This window comes from Asterias rubens, chromosome 20 (genome assembly GCF_902459465.1).
Source record: "Asterias rubens chromosome 20, eAstRub1.3, whole genome shotgun sequence".
Classification (NCBI taxonomy): Eukaryota; Metazoa; Echinodermata; class Asteroidea; order Forcipulatida; family Asteriidae; genus Asterias; species Asterias rubens.
In genome coordinates, this window is record NC_047081.1 from 1,633,497 (window position 1) to 1,644,281 (window position 10,785).

General features: G+C 40.4%; 2 protein-coding genes across 2 annotated transcripts in view; one reads left to right on the top strand and one right to left on the bottom strand.

Moving 5' to 3' along the window:
* The window catches only part of LOC117304050 (solute carrier family 15 member 4-like), a 26,865-nt gene extending 21,485 nt beyond the window's left edge, over window positions 1–5,380 (bottom strand). Inside the window, exon 1 of the mRNA XM_033788532.1 lies at window positions 5,267–5,380. The gene's annotated coding sequence lies outside the window, so the exon portion shown is untranslated. The remainder of the gene's footprint in view (window positions 1–5,266) is intronic.
* Window positions 1–10,442, top strand: part of LOC117304049 — a 15,887-nt gene extending 5,445 nt beyond the window's left edge. Inside the window, exons 3-12 of the mRNA XM_033788528.1 lie at window positions 244–357; window positions 856–997; window positions 1,848–1,942; window positions 2,643–2,759; window positions 3,681–4,302; window positions 5,388–5,480; window positions 6,148–6,200; window positions 7,632–7,706; window positions 8,696–8,770; window positions 9,001–10,442. Coding sequence (XP_033644419.1) covers window positions 244–357; window positions 856–997; window positions 1,848–1,942; window positions 2,643–2,759; window positions 3,681–4,302; window positions 5,388–5,480; window positions 6,148–6,200; window positions 7,632–7,706; window positions 8,696–8,770; window positions 9,001–9,102 — 1,488 coding nt within the window. The 3' untranslated portion in view covers window positions 9,103–10,442. The remainder of the gene's footprint in view (window positions 1–243; window positions 358–855; window positions 998–1,847; window positions 1,943–2,642; window positions 2,760–3,680; window positions 4,303–5,387; window positions 5,481–6,147; window positions 6,201–7,631; window positions 7,707–8,695; window positions 8,771–9,000) is intronic.
* The last annotated feature ends 343 nt before the right edge of the window (window positions 10,443–10,785 follow it).

A 10,785-nucleotide genomic window follows, 5' to 3' on the forward strand; every position in this document is an offset into this window, starting at 1 on the left:
GCTAAAATTAAAGAGCTAAAATTTTCACAGGTTTGTCATTTTATGCATAAAAAAATATGTACGTTGAGATACACCAACTGTGAAGACTAGTCTTTGGCAATTACCAATAGTGTCCAGTGTCTTAAAGTACAAGCACCAAGCAGCGGGTACGAGTACTGATAATATAGTACACATACAAAACTGTAATATTCCAGCTCTGATATTGCTTCAATGTTGTTTATTTTTCCCTCTGCAAAATTTTAGATCGTCGCTTTCCTGGATTCACTTTGTGCTGATCTTCCCGCTGAGTACGCCGCCACATGCAAAGAATACGTGGATGGTTGGACGCCATACATCATTGACTTCTTGGAGAATTCGGTAAGGGATAAAAACATAATGGAAGACTTTCGGGACACTTGGTGGCAGCAGACTTACCAGGTAAAATCCATTGTACTCAGTAATGTGCGCACGCTCAGAAGTACGTAAACAATGGAAATTTACCTGGTAAGTCTGCTGCCACCTATCGTTTCAAAGTCTCCCATAGACTTAATGATTTTCCAATGGAAGTGCCCTTTCCAAAATGAAAAATGGCCTTACCCTCTCCAACGTCCCAAATGCCGGAAAATTTACTTTCAAAGGAACGTTACAAAATTGGTAAGAAACAAAAATCTTGAAGATCACAGATATACATAAGACTTCCACGGTCTAATTATGATATAGTAGAAAACATCCCTTGAAATATTTCTGTCTGAAGTTTCATATTTGATGAGAAACAAATAATCTTATTCTGCGTTTTGAATTTATCGCCCAGTGGGCGTTTTATTCATTTTTTTTTTGCCATCGATGCATTAAAATTGTTCGTTTCTATTTATGAAGACCCCAGATGAGATCTGTGCTGAAATCACCCTGTGCACTGCCGGGCAAACTGAGGTGGATAGCCGTCTAGGAATGCACCCCTTCGATCGCTTTGTCAAGTTATTCCGGAGGGTTATCAAGACTCATGGAGTGGACAAAATCTGTAAGTTCGTTCTTAATAGTTTTGGTTGCAGGAGTCTTGACAATCCACGTAAAAATTCGTAACCTTTTGTCAGTTAAGTGTTTCATGCCTTATTAAAGTATTAAAGTAGTGTTCTATAATATTTTATCATCTCCTTTTTGTCATAATTCATACTTTTTCTATATTTTATACTATATACTTATATACATGTTTGTCATTGTTGGCATGGTCTGGAGGGCACATCGCTTTGATGAAAGTTTTGTTAAAAATAATTTTAACAACGAGTTATTTGTGGAGATTTGAAACAACAATTATTCGCCATTTATTCACCATTATTTTATCTGAAACCCTTTATTGGATTTAGTAGAGTGACGAGGAATGAGTTGACCTACAACCCCAATTATTTGGAGTAACTACCAAATATAGTGTCCACTGCCTTTAACGGGATATTTCTTTGCGCAAAGCTAGTAGGGGTTCGAAACCCTGGCATGACACTTGTGTCCTTAAGCAAGAGACTTAGCCATTGCTTCGTCCGGATGGGACGTAAAACCGTTGGTCCCATGTGTTGTGTACCGCATGTAAAATAACCTAGGCACTTATCGCGAAAGAGAAGGGGTTCGCCCGGTGATCCTGGCTGTGGGTGCTAAATGTGCCGTAGCACAATGTAAATAATGGTGCTACATAATTATTGGGTCGCAGAATCTATCACTGCAATCTTTCTGAGAGTTTGTATATTATACTCTGCGCCTTGAGTACCTTGTTTGGTAGATACGTGCGCTATTATAAGACTTCTATATTATTAATATTATTATTATTACTATTAGACAACTGGAAATAATAAAATGTATTCTGTATCTTCTTCATGATACAGTGATGAGACACTCCCTTGGTAATGACTACCTATGCCAAGCCTGTGACGAGATTGTCGAAGCTCTGTACACAGAGCTGATCACTGATCAAGTTTTGGTAAGTGTTCAACGCCATTCAACATACACAGATGTAACTCTATGGCACAGAGCTGTGTATATGATAGGCCCTTTTCGAAACCACGGCTTTGGATTCAGCTCGGGCTAGCATGGTCCCGCGCGTTTGTTTGTAAAATTGCGCGTGCTTTGCGTGTAGGTGGTCAGCGCTTCAGACGAGAGAACGGAGCCCGAAGCCGAAGCCGAAGCCGTGGATTCGAAATGGGGCATAGACCTTTCCATTTCTGATAAACAAACCGGGCTAAAGAAATGAGATTTAGGACTTCAGACTTTGAATGTACTCTAAGCAGAACCTATTTACAACGAGGGTTGACTGTACGTGCATAAGTTCCACACATTCCACACAAACACAGGCACAGCGGGTTTGTAAAATTTTCAGCATAGAAAGCTGAAGCTATGAGCTCATTCTTAAGGACCAATTCAGACCTACTACTTCACGGAGGTATTAACGAAATCAACTGTCAATGCCTTCTGCCCCTTGGCATTGCCCTGGTGCCTTAAAATGCTCCAGTAGAAATTTACAATTTTCAAGTCATAGAGTGAACGTTAACCAAGGAGCACATGCCTTCGTGCCCCTTGCGCTTTCAAAAACGAAGCATACTGTCCTCCTTTTAAAATGATTGTTTTTCTGTAAAGTGGTAAATTTTCAAGATTTTTCTCTCTTTCTTTTCCCGTCTTTTTAGGATGAGGTAACGGCTTTGTTGAAAGAGGTTTGCGGCATGACCCCCGTGGCAGCAGAGTGCACTCAGCTAGTTGAGCAATACAGCGCTGAAGTCAAAGCCCTGGCCAAACAGTACCTCGTAAGTATGGAGCGTCGTAGACTTGATTCAAGTCCCGTGCTCGTGTAAGAAACCGCGCCGAGCTCGCCGTCAAGATGTGGTCTCCAGAATGCGGAACAGGTTTGGGAAATGCAGAGCATCACAATACAATAGTTTTCTGGCGGTGGCACGGGATTAGGACTTGAGTCAAGTCTAGTGTGTCGTGGCCGAGTGGTAAAGCACACCGGACGCAAGCTCCGGTGTTTCTGTTCGACTCTTAAAAGAGTCCCGGTATTGGCACTTGTGTCCGTAAGCGAGGAACGACCATTTGAATGCATGTCAAATAACCCAATCGGTTAAGAGCACCGGACTCAAACACCGGTGTGTCTGGTCGGCAGAAGGTGTGTTCAAGTCCCGGTCCTGACACATGTCTTAAAGCAACAATGATTTCTGTGTCGTAGCCGAGCAGTCAAGCACACTGAACTCTATCCTTTTTTTCAAGGTGTTCGTGGCTTGGACAGCTTAGTGGAACCGCAATCCCAAGCGATTGGAAGGGAAGACCACGTGCGTGAGTCCAGTGGCAAAGCCACCAGGGCGCCTTTTACAAGTTTTAATGTTGTTTTAATAATACAAGAAAAGAAGCTATTTAACGTCAACTATTCATAATTTGTTTGCTGAACGATTAACCATTTCAAAGTGCAAACTTTGCCCAAAACATTTGATAAACGAATCAAAAGAAGACAGGGGCCAACAAACATCATAGCAGTACTACAATATCCTACAATTGACTTACAAGTCAACCGGTTCTTCTTGTATCTTTTTTTGTTCGCCAGTAACCGCTGTCGGTTATGGCAAAAGCAAAATAGTAGGAACATTATTACCCAGACAGTTAAGGACACACTCTTCGAAGGTTTGTCTCATTTTAAAAATTAAGCCACTCGTCGTTTCCTTTTTCTTGAATAGAACAACCAGACATGCGTAGCCATTGGCCTTTGTCCCGGTTTTGAAGTGGACCCACTGGACTCCTTGAGCGGAATCTTCGACGACATCCTCCCAGACATGGATTTATTTAAACCCGGTCGGTTCAGGCCCCGTCCCCGACCCCGTCCGGACAGCGAGCCAGCACCTAGAGATCACCCCCACCGTGAGCACGATCGGAACAGCACCCACCGTGAGCATGATCGGAACAGCACCCATGGTGGATTTCACCACAACCACCAGTACCAAGAGTACCACTACGGCAGACACCATGGACACGGTCCCGTCAGTAGACCCCGCCCTTCTGTCACGAGGTGGTGGCTCCCGGGCTCAATGCGCCCCGTCTGGCCACGCCCATCTCACTGGGGAGGTCATCACACCAGACCAACCGGACCACTTGACCCCATGTCTCCACCGCAGAAACCCACCAAAACTTCCGAACCGATGCCCGAACCGGAAACCCCTCGCCCGGAAACCCCTCGCCCAACCTTGCCCTTTGTCCCCAACCCGAAAGTCATCCACCCCAAGAAACCATATCCACCAAAGAAACCATCCACACCAGGGCTTCCAGAGGGCTTCCTGGGGAAAAACCCGTACCAAGTGGCAGGTAAACATCATCAATGGGTGACTTTTGAACGCTAGGTGGCAGCAGACTTACCGGGTAGTTTTTACATTGTTTTTGTCAGTCTGAGCATGCTCACATTTCTAAGAACAAGGGATATACCTGGTAAGTCTGCTGCCACCTTGTGTCACCACAAAGTCTCCTTATGCAACAAGGTTGTTGTTCCTTACCTGTTATTCTCTTTCTACTTTGATGACCAATTGAGTAAAAAATGTTCAAAGATTATCCATACGTTGGGATACACTGAGTGGGAATACTAATTTTTGTCAATTATCAAAGGTGTCCAGAGCCTTTAAATGACAATGAATGCGCCTGAGAATTTAGCCTCAATACTTATTCCCGATCTCTTTTAAAGTCCCGTTTCAGCCTGCTTAGTATTCTTTGTATGTGGAACGTAGATTGTGTAACGTTAATCACACGGGAGAGTTCACATAACATAACCACAAGAATCTCGGAATTTGGCATGCATGTATACAGCTCTTAATATGCACAATATTTGCATGACACACACCATGCAAACTATAAAATAACAGCAAAGACACAATCAGCTTTATAAAGGTTAGATAGCAATACCATTATGTTGAAGAAAACTAAGAAGAAAAATATAGGAGTAAACAATTATGCATGTGGCGGATGGGGGTTCTCAAAAAACATTGCTTGTCTGGTAAGGACCCCAAGGAACAGACAACAGTTGTATTTGTGAACAATATTGAATAAGGGAACAAACCATTACCAGACATAGTCCAATTTAAACCCAAAAGGCAGTTAAATATACTTACACACTTTTCACTCAATAGCGAGTCCCATAATCCTTACGTTTGAGGGATTTAAGAGTGGGAGCAGTTTTATTAGTAGCATCATGAATACCAAAACCTAGGACCTTCATGCCAGACAGTTCTATAAGAGGGCAAATGATTGATAACATTCTACATGTATACATAAAACTTACCGCCGCCATCTTTTCCCGCTCCGACTGTTCCCTTTATCGGAAATTTATCCCCTATCTCTCCCCAGTAGCCTGGATCCATATATTATTAACATGTTCCTTATTGTGATGTTTGCCAAGCCAGATTTTTGCCGAAATGCACCTCCTAACCTTAAGAGGTTAGTGTGCATCGTACCAAGGGGTCGGAGATCTGTGGTTATCAACACAATCAATACCGGTAAGTTGAATGCCTAAACCTACACGAGTGAATAACTAGCGCCCTCTCTTGATCCAATATTGCCTTCTTACTTTGTATTTTGTTTTAATAGACTTATTGTTACTTCACTTTATCTAGCCAGGGGTCGATTTCACATAAAAGTTAGGGCAAGTCCTAATTTAAGACTAGTATAGTCCTATGATATATTACAAGTTACAGGTTAGTCCCAAGTTAGGACGAGTAACTCGTCCTAACTCGAGATAAGACTAGCCTTAGTTCTTTGTAAAATAAGACTAGCCTTAGTTCTTTGTGAAATCCCCACCTCTCAGAACATTTTTGATCTAAACCGCACCAGAGTTTCGGCAATGATGTCTCTAGCCTGAACATCTGACGTCACACTTCGAGGCTCGTGAATAACGCCAGAGACCGGCATCAAAAACTGGCGTGTGTGTTAACCTTTGACCTCATTATTTTCACATAGAGATACGCAGTCAAATTCTATTGCGGACTTGACAGTAGTGTCCCGTTGGGCATAATGGGTGCACGTTTATCCAATGCCATTGTATCCAATGGAATCATGCACTGGACCTGCCAGCAGGGACTTGTCTTTATCCTTGCGGAAAATGACCAGTGCATTTTAATAAATAATGTTAAACTGACTTATAGCTCCATGCTATTGTTTTTGTAGGCGATCTGGACAACGGGTTCCCATATGATGTCGAAGGTGAACTTGAACCCGAGGTAAATAAACAATGTAACAATGTGACCTTCATTATTGTTCAAAATACTTGTCCCAAATCGGGAGTGAGTGCCACTAGATGATGTTAAAAAAAAAAAAAAAAAAATCACGTCCCAAGTTTGAATTGTGTTTCAATTTTAATTTTAACATAATATGATTAATCAAAATTGAAATTGTGGTTCTGTCAAAAAATTTAATCCATTTAGCCTACATGGTGGTGTTTTCAATAAATTGTATATGAATATAAGCACATTTTTATATGAAAGTAGATCCAATTTGTGTGAAAAAAACTAGTTATTGTCTTTGTTCGAGCTGTTTTCTCGTTTTCGCAATACGCTAAACGTGCACAGTACACCATAATAATGCTCTTTAACGTTTTATTTAAAGACAGTGGACCCTATTGGTAATTACTCAAAATAATTATTAGCATAAAACCTTACTTAAATAAAACAGTGTGAGAAACGGCTCCCTCTGAAGTGACGTAGTTTTGGAGAAAGAAGTAAATTTCCACGAATTTGATTTCGAGACCTCAAGTTTAGAACGTGAGGTCTCGAAATCAAGCATCTGAAAGCACACAACTTCGTGTGACAAGGGTGTTTTTTTCGTTCATAGTTATCTCGCAACTCCGACAACCGATCGCGTTCAAATTTTCACAGGTTTTTTAATTGATGCATAATGTTGCGATACACCAATAGGAGACTTTCCAACGCTAGGCGGCAGCAGACATACCGGGTAAATTTCCATTGTTTACGTAGTTCTGAACATGCGCATAGTTCTGAGAACAATGGATTTACCCGGTAAGTCTGCTGCCCTCTATTGTCCCAGAAAGTCTCCAATTGAGAAGACTGGTCTCTAGCTTTAATGGCATGGACACTTTTGGTAATTACTCAACATAAGGTTAGCATAAATGCTCACTTGGTAACAAGCAATGGGGAGCTGTAGCCTGTTGATAGTATTACACATTATGAGTAACGGCTCTCTCTGAAGCAATAGTTTTTGAGAACGAGGTAATTTCTCACTCAAAACAATAAAAGCCTGACTTGATATCTGGCATCTGAAAGGGTGTTATCTCTGTCATTATTATCTCACAACTTCGACGACCAATTGAGTCCAAATTTTCACAGGTTTGTTATTTCATGCATATTGTTGGGACAAACCAAGTGAGAAGACTGGTCTTTGGCAATATTACCAATAGTTTCCAGTGCCTTTACTGTCACCACTGGGGTGGATTTCACAAAGGTAGTCCTAACTTAGGACTAGTCCTAGGCAATGCTAAGAGATAGGAACAGTCCTAAGTTAGGATGAGTTACTGGTTCTAACTTAGGACTGGTCATATCTCTTAGCATTGCCTAGGACTTGTCCTAAAGTTATAGGACTACCTTTGTGAAATCGACCCCTGATCAATGTGTAATTGTTGTTGTGTTATATTTCAGGTGAAGAACAACTGGCAGTGTGACTCGTGCACATACGGTGTTGATCTTCTCCAAAGCTACCTGTTGGAACGTGCGGTAAGAAACTTAACTTTCATGCTCCTTCGCTTCGACATCAACAAAATCAAAGACACAATTATTATCTGGTATCATCCATGTTTGAATTCTTTATCATGGTGAAATGACCAGGGTTCAGGCCCTCTTTAGTAGCTACATCATGTAGCAAGTTCGAGTGCGCACATTTAGTCCACCAGTGGTCGACCACAGACTAGCAACGCACATGCGCAGTGACATACTGTAGCGGATCAACCCTGCATCCGCCAGAAAGGGAGGGGAACCACTTGCTAAACTCAGCGACAAAATAACTACTCAAAAATGGAAACAGATATGCAGGGTTGATCCGTTACAGATTTTTGTGGCAGCGGTGGGAATGATAAATAAATGACATAACTGACTACATTGTACCCCCGTCTGGCGCAACAATACACATTCATTGCAGGCCAATACAGAGCCAGAACATGTGTTTAAACACTATAACAAAAGGAGCTTGAAATGCATCACAAAGCATGTTCATTACAATACTCACCCGAACGAGTCTAGTCAACTTTCCACCTTTTCGCTAAAGTGTCACTGGTTCCTCTCTGCGCTTAACACATGCTAGAATGGAACATGCTGTTTGGACCAGTGAAGAAACCATGGGCTCGAGGCTGGTTCCAAATTGTCGACCACAGTAGTCAACCAATGGTCGACCAGCCTGGGTTCGAGTCAAAATGGTCAACCTTTAGTTAACCATTGTGCACACTCGAACTTGCTCATGGAGGTAGACCTACATGGTTACAGGTAACTGACCTGAAATAGTTTCTGAAGTTGGAGTTACTCTTTTGCAAGACTGAGCAAACCTTGGAATGTAAGCAATAATGCACCGGTATTTTTTAACCTCATCACGACCGTTAAAATTCGAAGTTGCCACCGATGGCTAGTTTGCGCGTTTCTCTGTTTGATTTAAGTACTATTTGAATATATGAATAAATTATAATGCTATTCTTCTGCTCTCTGTGATGATTCAGGGATCGTTCGAGGAGAAGCTGATGAGAGTAGCCAATGGTATCTGCAACAAACTCCCACCAACTACTGTTGCTGAGGTAAAGTTCATTTCTAGTTATTTACATAGGCCTACAACTCCTTTAACCGATAAGTCTGCTGCCACCTAGCGGTAAAAAGTATCGCTCAGTAATATTTTGCTTTCATGATGAACAGAATGCACTGGGACACCGACAAATAAAATGGAAAACAATTATTACAATTTCTTTCATTGACACTCCTGTGGTATCTCTATTTTTTATTGATTATTTATTTATTTGATTTCCCACAGTGCAAGACTGAGGTAGCCCGTATGTTGAACGGCCTGGTGCTGAAGGTGATTGACAGCTACGTCAAACCAGACGAAGTTTGCCCCCTCCTCAATCTCTGCTAGAGATGGTCTTGTTTATTTCCAAAAGAAATCAAAATTTTAAATATTTTTTATTAGAGGAAAGTCGAATTTTGTGTTGTGTGTGAAATGATTTTGTAACCGCATTTTGCTCATTTCATGGATTGATTAATGTTATAGTTTACCTTTAATTCGCTGTAACTTAAACAATACTTGGTAGAGAAAGAAAAACAACTAGTGAATGTAATTTTGTACAGGACGGACACTGCTCGAAACAGTTCTACAAAAATAAACTATGCACGCTTGTGTACCACACGTACAGTACATACACATGTACATTGATTTTTGGAAGACGTGTACATCAAGAAAGAGAGGGCGCCCTTTCACCATTCTAAAAAAAAAACACCCAAAATCCAGACATACAATTATGTGTCTGTGAGGATGCTCAATTTAATTGTTCAGATTTTATATGACAGTGAGTTACAAAAACCATGAGCCCTTATTAAGTATATCATAGCTTGAAGACTTGCAGATCTATAAAGAGGGCGCCCTCTTCTATAATAACCGGACCAGTCTTTAAAAAAATACATTCAATTATTTGTTATTATAACTATGCACTTCTTTTGTACTAGAAATCTTTTTTAAAGACGTTTTTAAAAAATATAAATTTCAAACTTTCAATCGTTAGCAGAGAACAAAACAGTCAAAACCATTTAAGAATTGGAGGCTTAGTAAACTTGTTATGACGTTATCATTCTTCCACAACTTGTGGAAGTTACATTATTTTAATTCATCGTTGACATCAATAAACATAATTGGCAAATTAAACATTTGATTAACGTACACAAGCCACATTGCCTCCCTCGATGCTTCATTTTTGTTTTCCTTGCAAAGGGAAGTGACCAGAGCCCAATTCCATAAGGTGCTTAGCAGAAAACACTGCTTAGCAATTTCTTTCGCTTAGGAAAATTTAGTTGGATGGCACCAATGTATTGTAAACCGTATTGACTTTTGGCTGGTAGGCTAACCTGTGTTTTCAGGTAAACAAGATACTTCTATGGCTTAGTGCTTTTTGTGATTTCAAGCTTAGTTCACTTGCACAGAGCAAAAGCATCGTTTGACATTTTATTTTACCAAGCATAAAGGACAAGGGCACCAGTGACACCAATGTTTATCATTTGGACTTTTGGCAGGTATTCTGTTTCAGCTGAGCAATTTAGTTATGTGCTTAACACATTTTTATGACCACTGGCTTTATAAAATTGAGCAGCATAGTACATTGTGATTCTAACTTGGCTTTTCATGTAGTATTTTCTCTAAACACAATTTTTGTATTTTTTGATATACCCCAATTTTATATTAAAATGTATTACATCAACATGAAATATCGAGTTTATTGTGTGTATTTATTCAGGGTTATAATAGTTCTTGGGAGGGATGTTTTCGGCGAGGAGATGATTGGTAATGTTGAAAATTAATGATCAGTTTTTAAACTGAAGGCTCACTGATAATAAAGTTCATATTGGTACAATTATGCACAATAGATGTATCTTCAAGGGAAACTGAACGGGTACATTTTTAAATGTTTTTGAGGGTTGAAGAAAGAATTGATGTAATCTTCATCTGAATAAAGTGATGAAACAAAGACTCCTTAAGTAGCTGTTGATTATTTTGATTGTCATTTAGTAACAAATGGAACATGTAGGCCTTCGTTTACAAAGCTACTCC